Here is an 18,462-nt window from a genome sequence, read left to right as displayed (position 1 = left end):
ACAAACTCCAAAACCTTGAAAGCATTCTTTTTTCTAATTTTCAAATCGTTCACGGTCCAACGCGCCTACCACTTCTTTACATCTTTCCCTTTCGCCCGCACCCTCTAAACCGTTTTTGCACAAGTACATATTTGTCATCCCCTTCCAGTCCGGAGACAGAGGTATCTACTACTCTATTGGTGAAGATAGATGTAGTGATTATCAAGCTTTGATTTTAGGGAACAATATTATTACCTGAACCAGCTCTGCGTGCGTATTTCTACGTCTCGTCTTTTCGTCTTCATTTTTAATTAAAGGGTGGCCTTTTTGTTAGATGCATTTTAACGTAGTCAGGCTCACCGCGAATCACGTGTTCGTTCTTTCTGTATTTTGACTTTTGTATGAGATAGTGGTGTTTTTGAATTAAATATTTTTTTGCCATTTTTACTTGCGTAGATAGAGGTACAAACGTAATGAACTAATGATCATTTAATATTAACAACATTTTTCAAGTGAAATATCGTGAACGATTTAAAGCATTTCTGAGTGTTGAATAATTGGGGACTGGTGAGTATTTGAGTACTTAAATATTATTTGAAGTTTTTTTGGACCATGCTTATTTAATTGTGTAGACGCGATCAAACTATCAATAATAATGAGTTTCTGTCTCTTTCGCCAAAGTTAAGCGTGACTTGACAAAAATAATTCTGAAAATAATTACGTACATCATAAGTTAAATTTTACATTTTGCATCGGAGCATTAGAAAAACTACATTTGCATAATGATTAGGAGATTAGGTACTGCAAATGGCCAAAAAATCGTGAAATTTTGACTATGCTGGCACTGCGTGAATAATTATAGAACATTAAGTAGGTAACAATAAAGATTAACGTCATATCATCTGTGAATAAAATTTCGCAAAAATTAGATAGGTAATAAGTAGCTACTTGAAATGTCTTTTGGAAACAAAAAAAATGAGAATGAAGAAAATATAACTTTATGCTTACTAAAAATTGTCAAAAAAATAATGAAGTTGATAGAATTCAGGTAGTTAAAATTACGTAGTAACAATTTCTTGAAACATCTTTTTGAACGTTATTACTTATCTGAACAATCTAGAAAACAGGAAAAAATCAGGGAATTTTACTCTTCTGGAGAAGTCGTGGTGATGTCAGAGAAATTCAAAATTTTCACTTCAAAATCAGGGAATTTTATGAAATTGTCAACTACATACGAGTATACCTAGGCAGGTACCTATTAGTACGGCATATGACAATAGGAGTAATTGCAACCCTCACCCCCGCCGATCCTCCGGGAAAACTTTTTTCTTAAAGGGGACATCCTAAGGAACATTTTAAAGCAAACTTGCCCAAAAAAAATTGGCCTTACAAAATGGCGGCCATTTTGATTGACAGGTCAGCCGAAATCGCAGATTTTGCGTTTCAACATAGGACTTGCACGAAATTTTTCAAACCTTACAAAGGTAGATCGAAAGATCATGCAAAAATTTATCACCTGTCAAAATGTCAAGTACTAAAGTGCGTTTTTCGATTTTTGGTGAATTTTTGAAAATCCAATTTAGGCCAAAAATGAGGGAAAAATCAAAATTTCACCAAATTGACCAAGAAAGCTTAAATTTGGGATATACCCTATTTTCGACGTACCAAACCGATTGGAAACGGTTTCAACCCGTTTTGAGCAGTTCTGGAGCCTCCAGCAGATTTTTGAAACTCGAAATTCCCACAAAATTCCATCAAATTGGAGTTGTAAAGCTGAAATTTATTCTGAAAACCAATTTTAATACGCTACGAAGTACTGCGCAGGGAAATTTCAAGTTGTTTTGGAGCCTCCAGAACTCTTTGAAAATTCCTGAAGCCTTCAGCAGATTTTTGAAACTTTAAATTTTCACTAAATTTCATCAAAATGTTGATGGAAAGCTGAAATTTACTCTACACTCCAATTTTAACACCCTCTGAAGACGACTTCAGGTGGGTTCAAGTCATTTTAGAGCCTCCAGCAACTTTTTTGAAAATTACTGGAGCCTCCAGTAGATTTTTGAAACTTGAAATTCCCGCAAGATCAATTTATCAAATGGAGTTGGCAAGCTGAAATTTACTTCGCAGACTATACAGTATACACGGTGGTTTCAAATGGTTTTGAGGAAATTTCAATTATCCAAAAAAAGGCCATATAACCTTTCAAAAAGTCGCTGGAGGCTCCGAAACGACTTGAAATCCATCAGCAGTCAACTTCGTAGTGTATTGAAATTATTTTTCAGAATAAATCTGAACTCTCCACCTCAGTTTGATGAAATTTTGGGGAAATTTCAAGTTTCAAAAATCTACTGGAGGCTCCAGTAATTTTCAAAAAAGTCGCTGGAGGCTCCAAAACGACTTGAAATTCATCTGCAGTACTTCGTAGCGTATTGAAATTAGTTTTTAGAATAAATTTCAGCTTTACAACTCCAATTTGATGGAATTTTGTGGGAATATCGAGTTTCAAAAATCTGCTGGAGGCTCCAGAACTGCTCAAAACGGGTTGTAACCGTTTCCAATCGATTTGGCATGTCGAAAATAGGGTATATCCCAAATTTAAGCTTTCTTGGTCAATTTGGTAACATTTTGATTTTTTCCCTCATTTTTGGCCTAAATTGGATTTTCAAAAATTCACCAAAAATCGAAAAACGCAATTTAGCACTTGACATTTTGACAGGTGATAAATTTTTGCATGATCTTTCGATCTACCTTTGTAAGGTTTGAATGATTTCGTGCAAGTCTTATGTTGAAACGCAAAATCTGCGATTTCGGCTGACCTGTCAATCAAAATGGCCGCCATTTTGTATGTAAGGCCAACTTTTTTTTTGAGCAAGTATTGTAATTGAATTGCAATTTTTTCAAACAGTTTCCTATTCTGTAAAAATTTTAAATTTTTGCAAAAAAGTTTTATTTATACCAAAATTATTGCTACCTAGAAAAGTCTCATTTAGTTTTTTGCCGAAATTTTCAAAAAGCTCCGTTTTTCGATCATATAAAAAAATCCAGTTTTTCGCCAAAATTGCTGAAGAGGCCCCATTTTGTCCCCTTTTTCTGCAAAAATTGTTCAAAAAGTTTCTTGTTTCGGCAAAATTATAAAAAAGTTGCCTTTTTGTCGAATTTTTAAAAATTGTAATTTTTTATTTAAAAAAACTCTCCTTTTGCCAAAATTGCCATTTTTTTGCAAAAATTGTCAAAAAATTCCATTTTCTGTTTTTTCAAAAAATCATGTTTTTCGCCAACATTTCTCTAAAAAGTTCCATTTTTTGCCAAAATTGTTGAAAAAAAACTCGTTTTTTGCCAAAGATATAAAAATTTGAGGTGTAGCTTATCGTGAAAGGTCGTGATTTTTGCCTGAACTTTCAAGAAGTTCTCAGTTTTTTTTTAAAGTTGTGAAAAGTTTTAATTTTACAACTGCCTGTCAAATTTTCTGCCAAAATCATCAGTTTTTTTTTTTTCGTTTCCTCAACCAATTTTCCATTTTCATAAAAATCCCATATTTTCGCCAAAAAGTTTTATTTCTGTCAAATTGCTACCAAAAGTCCTATTAGTTTCTGCCAAATATTCAAAATTATGTCAAAAAATCCATTTCCGTTCATGTGAAAAACCCCTGCCAAAATTGCTGAAGAAAGTGCAATTTCTTGCCAAAATTGTGAACTTCCTTGTTATTTTTTTGCCAATTAAATAGTCAAAAGTCTGATTTTCTGTTTATGCGAAAAAATTGTTGTTTTTAGCCAAAATTCGCCAAGAAAGTTCTATATTTGTTGCCAAAATTGTCAAAAAGTTCGTTTTTCGCCAAAGATATTAAAATTTGAAATACCTAAGTAGTTCAGAATGAAGAAGTTCTCAGTTTTGAGTTGTAAAAAGTTCTAATTTTAAAACTGCCCTTTTCTCCAAAATTAAGTACCTAACTAACGAAAAATCACGATTGCCAGTTTTGCTTTTTTCAATTTCCTTAATCAACCTTTGTAATTTTCCATTTGTTCTACAATTATACTTCGTTCTCTTCATTGAAAATGGGTTCAACGCGAATTTCGATTAGTACAGGAAATTTTTTCACTTCTGAAAGTACCTGCCATTTTTTGGAACAGTTTCACAAAGTTTTCCTTCACCAACAATTTTGGATAAAAGATTTATTGAATCCCTCTTAATAAAAAGATTCTATGCAGCCGATATTGCCGCAAAATTGAGTTTATTCTGAAATACATAATGAATAATTTATACAGCCATTTACATATGTCTTATTGAATTCAAATAGAAATCTTATCTATTCGTGTGCATATGGTATCGTCACCTGCTCCCCTCATTGCGCTAATTCGATAATATTATACAATTCTAGGTTCACTCGAAGTTCAACTAGGTACGTCTCCGAAAATGGCTGAAAACAATTCCAAAGTGTATGATATCTTTCGACCGAATCCGCAAAAGCTGCGAGAAATGACAGCGATCGCTATTTGTCTGGAAATATGGCGTTATGAATTGAAGAAATTACGTACAAGCGATACCTGGGAAAAGTTTGAACCACGCTATCATACTATTCTATTGAAAACTTACTTGCTTGTTTTACCATCAGATATCTACCTTATGCTTAAAAAATTTTTCAAGATATTTCGATTTTCATTAAGCCTCTGGGCAGAAACTCATCATAGAAGAATATTTCGTCCCTTTTGTAACCATCTGTCTCACAAACATGTGTTGAAATACTTTGATGATTTTGTATGCGATTACGATGGTACTATACATTATGATCGGACAGCCAAACGCATGATGCAATGTCAAAAATTTGATTTGAGAGAAAAGTTCTCCATCGCTTGTATGTATTTTTTCGAAGACGACGTCAAAGAGATGTGGCCTCTTGTATCGGAAAATTGGGTGAGGTGTAGTATCAAGTTTTTAGAAAGCCCGGAATTATATTACTGGGTTTGCCATCTCAGAGAACCGAGTAGGTTGGATAAAATACGAAACAGCAGGAATGATTCTCTTGATGAAATAATGTTTAGCCGGTGTATCGGCAAACCTCATAGTCGAGCATTGAAATATTTTTGGAATCGTATGACTTTGCAAATTCGAATAAGGAAAGCTAACATCTATTTCGATACTTATTTCAAAGAATGTTTCATTAGGTACATTTTACCAAGACTGGATGATCAACAGCTCAAAGAAATCGTCAGCGAGAAATGCAGTGGCATTATACATCCCCTGTTGGCAATCGGTGGGGGTGGGTATGATGATGATGAAGAGTTCATTTCAAGGACTTGGATGCGCATTAGAAATTTTACTAACGAAAGTGATTTTATCAACCTTGTTGAAAAAATGTTGTTAACTGAGGTTATCTGCATGAAAGGGGGGTACGGTATGCCAGAACGCGATCCTAAAAGTCTGGTATATTTGTGTCGTGAAATATGGAACAGTGTTCCAAATAATTTCAAACAATCCGCAATCAAAGTCATTTTATCTGACAGCGAGTTATTCGAAAAAAGATGTTCTATTATTCACGATTTTCAATTATATTCAAACGACGTCGAGTTCATATTCACGATTCTGTACGATGCAAGCTTCGAAGAAAGAAGCTCATTCTGGCACACTTGCTGGCATCATTTGATTTTGGAGATTCGAAGCGAACATTTGCAACGAATGATGAAAATTTGTTTTTTAAATGAACCAGAGATTATTCAATTTAAAGAAAAAGTTATCGCAACGAACGCAAATGTACATCAATTCTGTGTTTCATTATTGCTTAATTCGCATTTTGGTAAATTGAATAAATTTATAGATTTTGTATGGTCCGACATACAAGCAGCGAGAAATTTCAAACAGCAAATACTCCTGTCAGCTTTTTTCACCGAAGATCGTTACTTTAATCGCGTAATTGTCCGATATCCGAAATACCTCGATGAATTCATCAATGATGCATATAACAACGTTGATCTATCCAACGACTTTAAAAATCAACTAATGTTGTCTCTTTCGGTACAATCTTGTTTGTCAGACTATGCTCGTTCATTTTCCTGTCTGGATGAAATAATGGAATTTATCGTCATGTTCGTTTTGAGAGAAGAGACTCTAGTGAAGATCAAAATGGGCATGATAGATTCGTTAAAAGAGCGTTTGTCTTCAGATGGAATGAGGCCACGTGATTTACGTTTGTTGGAGTTTTCAAGTAAATTTTTATTGTGGTGTTTGGGGAGTGAAGAGAAAGTTGCTTTATTCAAGCTGAGCTTTGCTCCTAAATGTAGCTAGTAAACCTATACCTAAAGGTATGCCAGATGGGTAACTCAGCTCGACAAATTTTATAGAAATGTGACTTGTTTAAGTTGTAGTGATTTGGCTTACCTATTAAACCTAACAAGGGAACCTACTTGAGGTGTCCGCCTCCGATTTGAACGGGACCGCGATTTTTGGAAAGAGCATGTTCTAAAACCCCCAAATTAAAATTTTCAGCTCCCCAAGTTCATTTTTCGATTTTTGGCGAATTTTTTTTTTTTTTTTTTTTATTTCATTTAATGAGCCATATACAGCAACTTATCGGCTAGAGGCTCGTATTTACGAGTGACAAGCTTAAAATTAGGTTATACAGGAAATAAAGATAAGTATGTACATACAATTTTAAATTTTTTTATCTAATTTTGTTGAGATTAGAAATTTAATTACTTCGTCTGTGCGAGAAGGGTTGTCAGAGAGGAGGACCTGTAGTTGGTTAGAACTTAGGTGTCTGGAGCGTTCATTCTGGTAGGAAGGACAGTCTATTAGTAAATGAGCAATGTTTAGGGGGATGTTGTTGCATTCTGGGCATAACGGAGGAGGCTGTTTGAAGAATATGAATTGGTGAGTGAGAAGGGAGTGGCCAGTCCTGAGTCGCGTGAGAAGAACCTCAGATTTACGTTGATGTTGCTCAGAAGTTTTCCATAAAGATGTGGTGTTTTTAATGCTTTTGAGTTTATTTGAACTTGGGACTTGAGACCATGAAGATTAAAATAAAAATGGGAGTGTGAAGGTATCCAACATAGTATGGGTGTGTTATTTTGGAAGAGTTGAAGGAGTTCAATGATCTCAAGTGATATAGGGTGTGAATATTTTGACCTATAGTTTTTTATTGATAAAAGAGCAGATAAAGAGTCAGTAAAAATTATGACATTATTTAAAGAAAAATCAAGGGAATATGAAATTGCAGATTTAATTGCATATAGTTCAGCAGTAAGGATAGTGCAAAGGGAGGGGAGAGCAATGGGGATAGATACATCGCCATGAATGATTGCACATCCAGTGAATTGTTGAGTTTTTGAACCATCAGTATATATATGACTGAATTCTTCGTACTTGTCAAGAAGGAGAAGAAAATGTCTTTTAAGTATGATGGAGTTGGTGTGATTTTTGTTAAATTCTGTCAAGGATAGGTCAATAATAGGGTTAAAAGATTGCCAAGGTGGGATAGGGTTTACTAACAAGTGGTGTATTTTAATGATATTTTCTTCAATTTGTTGGAGAAAAGATTGGAATTTTACAGATAGTGAATGTATAGGAATTATATATTCCAACTTTAAGTTGAAGTCAGGGTTTGATTTTATGCCCAAGTATGTTGATGTGGAAATATATTGTCTATGTATGTCAAGTGGGCATTCAGAAGCATCATTAAGAAGGCTTACAGTGGGGGTAGTTCTAAAGGCTCCAGTGGAAATTCGGACAGCTGTATTTTGAATAGTGTTTAGCCTGCGTAGGCGACTATCAGGGGCATAAGTATAGACAGAACATCCATAATCTAAAATTGGTCTGATGAGTGTGCGGAATAGTTTGAGTAAGGTATGACGATCAGAACCATAAGAAGTGTGTGAAAGTTTCTTGAGCAGATTCATTTTTTTGAAGCATTTGGATCTAATTTCTTCTATTGAAAATCCAAAATTGACTATATTTTGGTAATTTATGTTTTTTTTTAAAAAAAAGTACGTACTTAATCAATAAAAATGTTCAAAATAAGTCCTAAAACTGATATTAACCCCCCAAATCCAAATTTCGCCATTTCCAGCCATTCTGGAGCCTCCAGCGCGATTTTTCAATTTCTCCAGAATCTTCAATTTGCTCCAGAAAGCATGAATATGAAGTTGGACAGCTAAAAATAGAGTTGTGTGTTATACTCGAACTGTTTAACGAATTTATTCACATTTGAGCCGATTCTGGAGGCGACACCTCAAGTGGGTTTTTGACCATGCAGCTTTTTTCATAATAAAAATTAAAAATAAAAATATCCAAAAATGAAAGGGAGGCTCCAGAATGGCTGGAAATGTCGAAATTTGGATTTGGAGGGGTTAATATCAGTTTTAGGACTTATTTTGAACATTTTTATTGATCAAGTACGTACTTTTTTTTAAAAAAAGCATAAATATCACCAAAATAGTCAATTTTGGATTTTCAAAAATTCGCCAAAAATCGAAAAAAGAACTTGGGCAGCTGAAAATTTGGATTTGAGGGTTTTAGAACATGCTCTTTCCAAAAAATCGTGGTCCCGTTCAAATCGGAGGCGGACACCTCAAGAGGTTCCCTTGTAAGATTGAGTTTGAACACTTTAACTTGCTTATTTTTATGGTAATTGTATGACCTTTTTAAAAAAAATTTGTAATCACTGCTATATTCATATGTTCGTTCAATTTAAGAGCTCTTTTCCAAACTGAGTTAAGTCATATTTTTCCTCGATAAAAGCGTAAAAAAAATTGAGCCACTTTGGAAAAGAGCTCTTCAAATTGTATTACCGATACGTATTTTCAAACATCTCTTGTAGGTAACTATAGGTATTTAGGTGTAGTAATCTATGAACTGTGTGGGTAATTTTATTGATTGTTTGTTCGGGGGTACTCTGTGATTCGCCGAATCAACCCTAAAAAATATATAAGACTAAAAATGTTGTGATTTTGTTTCTTTATTGAACCTCAGAATACAAGATTTGCGAGTAATGGTGTTTTTTTTTTCATTTTTTGGGTATTGTTCTGAAGGTGTTGCGGCTGCATGGGAAAAGGATTCGTGAGAAATTGGCATTTTTGAGATCAGCATACATTTCAATTTCATTACCTACTATAGTTTTACCTACTAATAATGATAGATTTTGAGCATATTAAGGGTTTTCCATATTCTGTCGGGTTCGAAGGAGAGAGGAGAGTGAAAGTTACCTCCAAATTCACGTGTTTTTTTTGGGGGGGGGGGGGGGGGGGGGTTAACACCATTTTCAACTGTTCTGAACCGATTGACTTAGAACTTGCTATGTATGGGTGGAGATACTCAATTTCTCCATTTTTTTTTACCTCAACAGCAGCCTCAAGTTGAACTTCGAGTATTTGCGAACATTTCAAATCAATGTAGAGAAAGTCCCAAAATCTACAAATATAAAAGAAAGTCACAAAAATTATTTTTTGGGAAAGTTTTTTTTTGCAACTTTTCCTATACTATCGCCCTCAAGTTAGGTATTCGTTTATATGAAAACCTTAGTTCTCTCCTTCTAATTTAAAATGAAGTCATCGTGCCATAAAACTCTCCAAATTATCAAATGAATAGTAAGAATGATAACGTTCTAATTTTTGGATTTGATTCATTTTTGTCTGAAAGGCATTGTTCTGGCTTTTTGTCAACCACCCCCCCCCCCCCCTCTCACCTTACATAGCAAGAATATGTAACTTGAGCCCAGTTGAAATGGACCAAGTCTTCTCTGCATAAAAGAACTTCTGAATCGATGGCTATGTCTTTTGCTAAAAAGATTGCTAAAATTACTGGGTAATCAGCAAAAAATCGCACAATCAGAAAAATTGTAAAAAATTATCTCTTCCCACCGCCCTCCCCCCATCCACCACCAAAGAAAAAAATCACCACGAAATTGATTTGAAATTCACTAGAACAAGTTGGAAAAAAAATATTGTGTAGTAAAAAGTTGTTAAAAAAAATATAGGTAAGTATAGGTACCTAAATCAAATCACTCAAAAATTAATGGAAGAAATACAAAACTAGAAAATTTCTGAGAGATCCCCACTAGAGAAAATTATTCTGAAAAAATAATGACTAAAAAAATGGTAAACAAATTGCTAAAAAATTAATATCTATTTTGATTAAAAAAAAAAAAAAAAAAGGAAATATGTAGGTACTTAGGGTGGAGTCTTCTAAAGAAACAACTTTTGAAAGAGTTTGAAAATTCTGAAGAAATTGAAAATTACGCCGAATGCTCCAGATTTGCTTAGGATGGTAAACATTTGGATGGGGATGGGGCTAATATTCAGACAAGATCCAGTCATTCACTTGAATTTCAAAAATTTCTTCAGGAACTGAATTTTTTTGACTTTTTGAATATATTGGTCAAATACACACACTCGTAGTGTCCACCGGAAATCGCCTTCAATGTGGATTAACATTTAAAACAGATCGGGAATGCGTCACAATTCGGTTTTTAAGAGGCCAAATCAACTTTCACATCTCCTGGGGAAAATTTAAAATTCTGGAGAGTTCTAAAATCTCGCTGGAGACTCCAGAATGATCGAAAATGCCAAAATCTTGTTCGGGAGAGTTGATATCAAATTAGTACTAGATACTTTCCGTCAATTTTACTGAATAAATATGATAATTTTTTCCCTTTAAAAAAAAAGAGGGCATAAATCACCGAAAGTTGTCAATTTTTGTGCTCTCAAAAATTCGCCAAAAATCTGCTTAAAGCCTCCTCGCCAAAGAATAAATCATGGATAGATATTATTATGTTTTTGGTCAAGTTGACTTGATGGTCGATCAGACATGATCATTTGTGACGAGGTCTTCAGTCTAATCCAGATCAAGCCTGACTTCCAATGCGAAATCTTCCGCAGCTTGACTGACGCCCAGCTCCGGACTCCGGTCAGATGTGTCTGTAAGGACGCGAGCTTTCTAATCAAAATTTGATCTGATCAGGTCTAGTCTGGTAAGATCATCCGGACCAAGTTTCCAGCTTATTGACTTGTATGTCTGGCTTCAGATCAGGTTTTTTTTCGAAAAACATTAATAAAAATGATATGTAGGTATTAGGTAAAGAGGAAAAGTCAACGCCGAAGTATTAAGAAAGCAGTCCATGTTTGTATACATACATATTATATTGTCAAAGCACTGAAGTGTGTTAATTTTTTTTCAGCAAAGATACTCTTATATGTAGGTAGGTAATCTGATAGTGACACTGACACGGTAATGGCCGACGAAATGGATATTATGGGACTGTTACGTGGTTTGCAACGAGAAAATACGAAGAATAAGTTGTCGCAGGATGACATTTCACAAATTATCGGCCAGTGGTATTTAAAGATAATAGGATTCATCCAGGTAGATGACGATAAATTTGAATTGAGAGCCTTTGGCATGAATACTCCGTTCGAATTTACATCGAGTTTTGATGACCAATCCATTTCGTTATACGTAAGAAGTGCATATTATAGGTACTTCATAATTTTATTTCTAAATATTTAGTCATAATTTATCAACCTATACATTTTATTTTAGCGTCACCCGTATTCGGATAACAACAATGCGTATCATGCCAATTCGGTGGGATATGCTTTCCAAACATTTCCATCTTTAAATCTAAAGCAATCCTGTGTAGAGAAAGATGCGAAAAAATTACGTGCTGAAATGAAGAGGTTGCACTCCAACTTAAAAGAAGTGCAAGCCTTATTTTTCATTAGGTATTTTCCGTTCCAGAAGGGTCAAGGGTCAAGCTAATCATTGTTTATAATTTCAGTTGGGAGAATATTCAAGACGATAGAAGATAGAACATCGTGATTATCGCAAGTGGAAAGAAATAAAATTAATTGATCTAAAAATTGAAGAAATTCCATTCAAGTGTAAAGAAAAAATAATAAAATTTAATGTACAAATAATACAATTTCGGTCCAACGCCTACCGCTTCTTTCCCTTTCGCTCGCACCCTCTAAACTGTTTTTTCACAAGTAGGTAAGTTTCATCCCCTTCCAGAGACAGAGATACTACTCTCTTGATGAAGATAGATTTTGATTAGGTTACAATAATTACCCGAACCAGTTCTGCGTGTCTATTTCTAGGTATTTTTATCTCCCTTTTAAACTAGGGTGGCCTTTTCGCCTTATTGTTAGATGCTTGGTTCATTACGAATCACGTGTTCGTTCTTTCTGCGTAAATGCGACTTTTGTATGAGATAAGCTTATAGTGATGTTTGGACTATAGAGGCACATAGTTACGCAGGCGTACTGAACTAGTGATCATTTCATTTAATATTAATACGAACATTTTCAAGTGAAATATCGTGAACGATTTGAAGTATTCCTGAGTTTTGAATAATTGGTGAGTGTATAGATATTTTATGTAGTTTGACTAATTAAGTAAAAATTGCGTATAAAAACGTAAAACTTGATAGAATGACTTCAAAAACAATTAAAAACAACCAAAAACTGATAAGTTGAGAAAATTGTGTGAATTATAGAACATTAGGTAGGTACCAATAAAAATTTATGTCATATCATTATCATCTGTTGAATGAAATTTTGCAAAAATTACGTACTTGAAATGTCTTTGGAACAAAAAAATTAGAATGAAGGTAGGTACCTACTAACTAAGATTGTCAAAAATAATGAAGTTGGTAAAATTCAGGTACGAGTATACTTAGTTAAAATTAGTAACAATTGCTTGAAACATACCTATCTTTTTGAACGTTATTATCTGAAGAATCTAGAAAATTCGGAAAAGTCAGGGAATTTTAGCCTTCTGGAGAAGCCATAGTAATGTCAGAGAAATCCAAAATTTTCACTTCAAAATTATGGAATTTAATGTAATTATTAACTAGGTGTAGGTACCTAGCTATGGTAGGTATTTAATCCGTATAAATTACATAATAAGTACGTAAAACCTTCAATTTTACTGGGTTGTCAAAAAATACCTCCTGTTACGGCTGTTTTTGCCGAAATTGCCAAAACGATCCTATTATACCTACTTCCTTTCAAATTTGTCAAAAAGTTCCATTTTTTTTATAGTGGAACAAAAATATTTGTCGCCAAAATTGCTTAAGAAAGGTTCGATTCTTTGCACAAATTTTCAAAAAGTTCCTTGTTTTACCAACATTGTAGAAAAATCGCAATTTTTTCCAAAATTTTCAAAAAGTTTCCTTTTTTGTCAAAATTGTCAAAATTTCAAATTTTTTCAAAAAAGTTTTGTTTACACCAAAATTGCTACCTGCGGTACCTAGAAAAGTCCCATTACTTTTTCTCCACAATTTTCAAAAAGTTACGTTTTTCGCTGATGTGAAAAAAATACAGTTTTTCGCCAAAATATTGCTGGAGAAGGCCCCACTTTTTTCCTTTTTTTTTTTTTTTGCAAAAATTGCTCGAAAAGTTTCTTGTTTCGCCAAGATTATAAAAGTTCTAATTTTTGTCAAGTATTACTTCGTTCTCTTTATCGAAAGTGAGTTCAAATTTCAACCTACGAAGCACCCATGATTCATGGAGACTTCGTAGGTGATTTTTGAAAATTGATTTAAATTACAGGCTACGAACCATCCATGGTTGATGGAGACCTCGTAGGTGATTTTCAACGAAAAAAGTGTACAACAACCTCGACGAGAATTACTCAAACTCTGGCCTCCCCTCTGACTTTTGTAAAATTTTTCAACCCTCACTAGAATGACTTATTGTCAAAAAATAATAATTTCAACCCACGACGCACCCATGATTCATGGAGACTTTGTAGGTGACTTTCGAACATGAATTTAAATTACAGGCTACGAAGCAGCTTGACATGTCAAATAACTTTTTTGACATTACATGTCAAATAACTGTCAAATAGGTAACTATAGGGCAAAACGCCCTGACGTCACAAGGTGTATAAATGGTGGTATCTCTTGATTCCCCTTACATTCTGTAGGCTTCATTGGCTTCAAGCTAGTGATTGTTCTGTCCACTTTGCATTTTGATATGCCAAAACTTTCAAACCATCTCGAGGATCTCATTATTTTAAGGCTCTAAATTGTAGAGAATTTTGTCCCCTTTCCAACTGTATTAAATTTTTTGATATCCGCAAAAGTCTTCCTTGAGAAAATTCACTCAACTAGCTGAAAAAGGTAGCCAATTCAACATATTGTTCTGTTCAATTTGCACTTTGAGGCAACAGAACTTTTAAACCATCTCGAAGACCTCATTATTTTATGGCTCTAAATTGTAGAGGATTTTGTGCCCTTTCCAACGGTAATAAATATTTTGAAATCCTCAAAGGTCTTCCTTGAGAAAATTGACTTGAGAAGCAGAAAAATGCGGCAAAATTCAACTCATTGTTCTGTCAGCTTTGCACTTTGAAGTGGCAGAACTTTTAAATCATCTCGAGGACCAAATTATTTTATGGCTTTAAATTGTAGAGAAATTTGTGCCCTTTCCAACGGTAATAAATTTTTTGAAATCCTCAAAGGTCTTCCTTGAGGAAATTGACTTGAGGAGCAGAAAAATGCGGCAAAATTCAACTCATTGTTCTGTCAGCTTTGCACTTTGAAATGGCAGAACTTTTAAACCATCTCGAGGACCATATTATTTTATGGCTCTAAATTGTAGAGAAATTTGTGCCCTTTCCAACGGTAATACATTTTTTGAAATCCTCAAAGGTCTTCCTTGAGAAAATTGACTTGACGAGTTAAAAAAGGTAGCCAATTTAACATATTGTTTTGTCCACTTTGAACTTTGAGGCGGCAGAACTTTTAAACCATCTCGAGGACCCCATTATTTTATGGCTCAAAATTGTAGAGAATTTTGTGCCCTTTCCAACGGTACTACATTTTTTGAAATCCTCAAAGGTCTTCCTTGAGAAAATTGACTTGACGAGTTAAAAAAGGTAGCCAATTTAACATATTGTTTTGTCCACTTTGAACTTTGAGGCGGCAGAACTTTTAAACCATCTCGAGGACCCCATTATTTTATGGCTCAAAATTGTAGAGAATTTTGTGCCCTTTCCAACGGTACTACATTTTTTGAAATCCTCAAAGGTCTTCCTCAAGAAAATTGACTTGACGAGCTTAAAAGTAGAAGTGAACAGCATTGTTTACAGCTAGACTTGTAAGGTTTAGCCTACCATTCACAGGGTGTATGTATGCAACCTGAAATGCGCGTTTTGCCCTATGTAAAATTACATTTGAGAATGTAAAATAATTCAGCCAATCACAGACAAGGAAAATTCACTGATAACAACTGATAACTCAGTAATTTTTCAGCTTAAGAATGAATTATGAATGATTACGAGTCAAAATTCGTTTCAAAATGGAAAAATTTTAAATAAATTACCACCAGTAAGGCTGTAAAGAGTAGCACTTTCATTTCATCTCATGAAATAACGTTAAAAACACAAAATCACAGTCGAGTCAATGAAAATTTATTCATTAATATCATTATTCGGATTTGTTTTTACAATCATTGTTCTTCCAACAGTACCCTTTGGTCTCATCTCATTCCTTTTCACATTTATTTTCACAAAACTTTCAAATCTAATTATACTCAAATTTCAAATCAACGCAAATGAGTTCAAACTAAGTTCAGTTCAACATCAAAGAAAAGAAACTTCAAAGTTCAAATACTTGACAATTGTTAATTGGCTTGTAAGAATTTGATTTTGAGCATTTTTGTGTTTTTTTTTACATTTTTTAGTTATTTGACATGTGTCAAATAATTCGAGTTATTTGACAATGTAAAATTACGTTATTTTACACGGTTATTTTACTGTAAAATAACTCGTGTAATTTGACGGAACATCCCTGCGAAGCACCCATGACTGATGAAGACTTGGTAGGTGATTTTCAAAAAAAATAAATAAAAATTTCAACCTACAAAGCACCCATGATTCATGGAGACTTCGTAAGTGATTTTCAACTAAAAAAGTGTACCACAACCTCCTCGACGAAAATGACTCAAACTCTGGCCTCCCTCCTAACTTTTGTAAAATTTTCCAACCAACCTACGGAGCACTCATGATTCCTGGAGACTTCGTAGGTGATTTTCAAATGAAAAAGTATACCACCACGTCCTCAAAAATGACTCACACTCTGGCCTCCCCTCTGACTTTTGTAAAATTTTTCAACCATCACTAGAACAACTCATCAAAAAATAAAAATTTCAACCTACCTAGACGAAAATGACTCAAACTCTGACCACCCCTGACTTATGTAAAATTTTACAACCAACCTACGAAGCAGCCATAATTCATGGAGACATCGTAGGTGATTTTCAAAAAAAAAAAATCAAAATTTCAACCTACGAAGCACCGTGATTTTTAACAGAAAAAATGTACCACAACCTCGACGGAAATGACTCAAACTCTGCCCCCCCCCTGAATTTTGTAAAATTTTCAACCAACCTACGAAGCAGCCATGATTCATGGAGACTTCGTAGGTGCTTTTCAAAAAAAAATATCAAAATTTCAACCTACGAAGCACCCATGATTCATGGAGATTTCGTAGGTGAGTTTCAACTAAAAAAGTGTACCACATCCTCGACGAAAATTTTTCTTCAAAAATTGTTTTGTTTGTGATGAAAATTTTGAAATTTTTCAAATTGTTTCACCAAGAAACCCAGTATTTAAGGGGAAAATTAAGGAATCTACGAAATCATTCGAAAATTGATAGAAGAAATATGTACATAACTTGAAAATCGCTGGTAGGTCAGATCACTTGAGAAAATTATCCTGAAAAATAATGACTAGAAAAATAGTAAACAAATTGCTATTTAAAAAAAAACACGTCTTACGGAGATTTTTACTTCCACAGTCGGTCAAGTCACCAATTTTTCAAAGTGAATTTTTCTACCAGCAATTGTTCTATGTCCAAAGAAAGGAAAGGTGCGAATACAGCTCCTTCATATGTAGATGTATACTTATTTAGGGCGGAGTCTCCAAACAAGGAAACTTTTGCAAAAGTTTAAAAATGCTGCAGAAATTGAAAAATTACGCTGAATGCTCCGGATTTGCACAAGATGGTAAAAGGATGGGTTCCACATCTTCTGGGAAAAATTTAAAATTCTGGAGAATTCTAAAATTCCGCTGGAGACTCCATGAATGGCCGAAAATGGCGTAATCTTATTCGGGAGAGTTAATATCAATTTTAGGACTAATTTCAGTCAATTTCACTGAATATCTAAATGTTTTCATCCCCCCCCCCTCCCTTAAAAAAAGGCGGGGCGCGTAAATCACCGAAAGTTGTCGATTTTGTGTTCTCAAAAATCTGTTTAAAGTCTCCTCTCCAAAGAATAAATCATGGATATTATGTTTTTGGTCAAGTTGACTCGATGCTCGATTAGACATGATCATTTGGACGAGGTCTTCAGTCTGATCCGGATCAAGCTTTACTTCCATGCCGAAATCTTCCGCAGCCTGACGCCCGGCTCTGGTCAAATGTGTCTGTAAAGACGCGAGCTATCTAATCAAGTATACAGTATATTGTCAAAGCTCTGAAGATGCGTTAATTTTTTCTAGCAAAGATGGAATCTGATAGTGACACTGATACGGTAATGGCCGACGAAATGGATATTATGGGCCTGCTGCGTAGTTTGCAACGAGAAAATGCGAAGAATAAGTTATCGCGGAGAGACATTTCACAAATTATCGTCCAGTGGTATTTAAAGATAATGGGATTCATCCAGGTCGATGACGATAAATTTGAACTGAGAGCCTTTGGAATGAATACTCCGTTCGAATTTACATCGAGGATTGATGAAAGAAGCTTTGGGTTATCAGTAAGAAGTGGTTACTTCATAATTTCACTTGTAAATGTAAATATTTAGTTACGAGTATCAACCTATAAATTTTATTTTAGCGTCGCCCGTATTCGGATAACAACAATGCATATCGTGCTAATTCAGCGTCATACGCTTTCCAAATATGTCCATCTTTAAATCTAGAGCAATCCTACGTCGAGAAAGACGTGAAGAAATTACGTGCTGATATGAAGAGGTTGCACTCCAACTTAAAAGAAGTGTAAGAATTATTTTTCATAATTTTTTGTTTTATAAGGGTCAACCTAATCATTGTTTTTGATTTCAGTTGGGAGAATATTCCAGACGATAGAAGATAGAACACCATGATTATCGCAAGTAGAAACAGAATAGGTATTGTAATGTTGTTATCGCTGGTTAAATGCTCACAAGCTGGAGTCAACAAAGGCAAACGTAATACCCTCATCGTAGGCAGTTTTAATTTATTTTGTTCTCCATTAAAATTTAATCAATTTATTTGTAATTTTTAGACATTTCTTTTATACATTATTTTAAACATTTTTCATGGCATTTTATCGAATTTAAAAAGGTTTTTTTTCTTTTGTATTTTTCCTTTGCCATTCATTTAATACATATTTTTTAGTTTTCATGGAATTTCAACAAATTTTAGAACAAAATTTATACAATATTAACAATTTTTAGTTTTCATTTTGGAATTAATTATACTTTTGAGTTTTGATCAATCAGAAATTTTCAA

At 34.2% G+C, this 18,462-nt stretch overlaps 1 protein-coding gene and 1 long non-coding RNA gene across 2 annotated transcripts; both read left to right on the top strand.

The window, feature by feature from the left end:
* Positions 1 to 223: 223 nt before the first annotated feature.
* LOC135835242 (uncharacterized) lies at positions 224 to 11,749 on the top strand. The gene is made up of 4 exons (XR_010556846.1): positions 224 to 546; positions 11,138 to 11,415; positions 11,500 to 11,658; positions 11,738 to 11,749. It is a non-coding gene; the product is annotated as an uncharacterized LOC135835242 (long non-coding RNA).
* A 452-nt stretch (positions 11,750 to 12,201) lies between these two features.
* On the top strand, positions 12,202 to 18,263 carry LOC135835241 (uncharacterized). Its single transcript, XM_065349407.1, has 4 exons — positions 12,202 to 12,315; positions 17,467 to 17,726; positions 17,807 to 17,967; positions 18,034 to 18,263. Exons 2-4 carry the CDS (start codon positions 17,472 to 17,474, stop codon positions 18,062 to 18,064), a joined length of 447 nt encoding a protein of 148 aa, XP_065205479.1. The 5' UTR covers positions 12,202 to 12,315; positions 17,467 to 17,471; the 3' UTR covers positions 18,065 to 18,263.
* The last annotated feature ends 199 nt before the right edge of the window (positions 18,264 to 18,462 follow it).

Source organism: Planococcus citri, chromosome 2 (assembly GCF_950023065.1).
Source record: "Planococcus citri chromosome 2, ihPlaCitr1.1, whole genome shotgun sequence".
NCBI classification, from domain to species: Eukaryota; Metazoa; Arthropoda; class Insecta; order Hemiptera; family Pseudococcidae; genus Planococcus; species Planococcus citri.
The sequence above is the reverse complement of the archived record's forward strand: the minus strand, read 5'-3'. Positions and strand labels throughout refer to the sequence as shown.

Coding starts and splice junctions, on each gene's coding strand:
- LOC135835241 (XM_065349407.1), top strand. CDS start 17,472: ATGGAATCTGATAGTGACACTGATACGGTAATGGCCGACGAAATGGAT. Junction 17,727..17,806: donor AAAGAAGCTTTGGGTTATCA/GTAAGAAGTGGT, acceptor ATTTTATTTTAG/CGTCGCCCGTATTCGGATAA. Junction 17,968..18,033: donor CACTCCAACTTAAAAGAAGT/GTAAGAATTATT, acceptor TTTTGATTTCAG/TTGGGAGAATATTCCAGACG.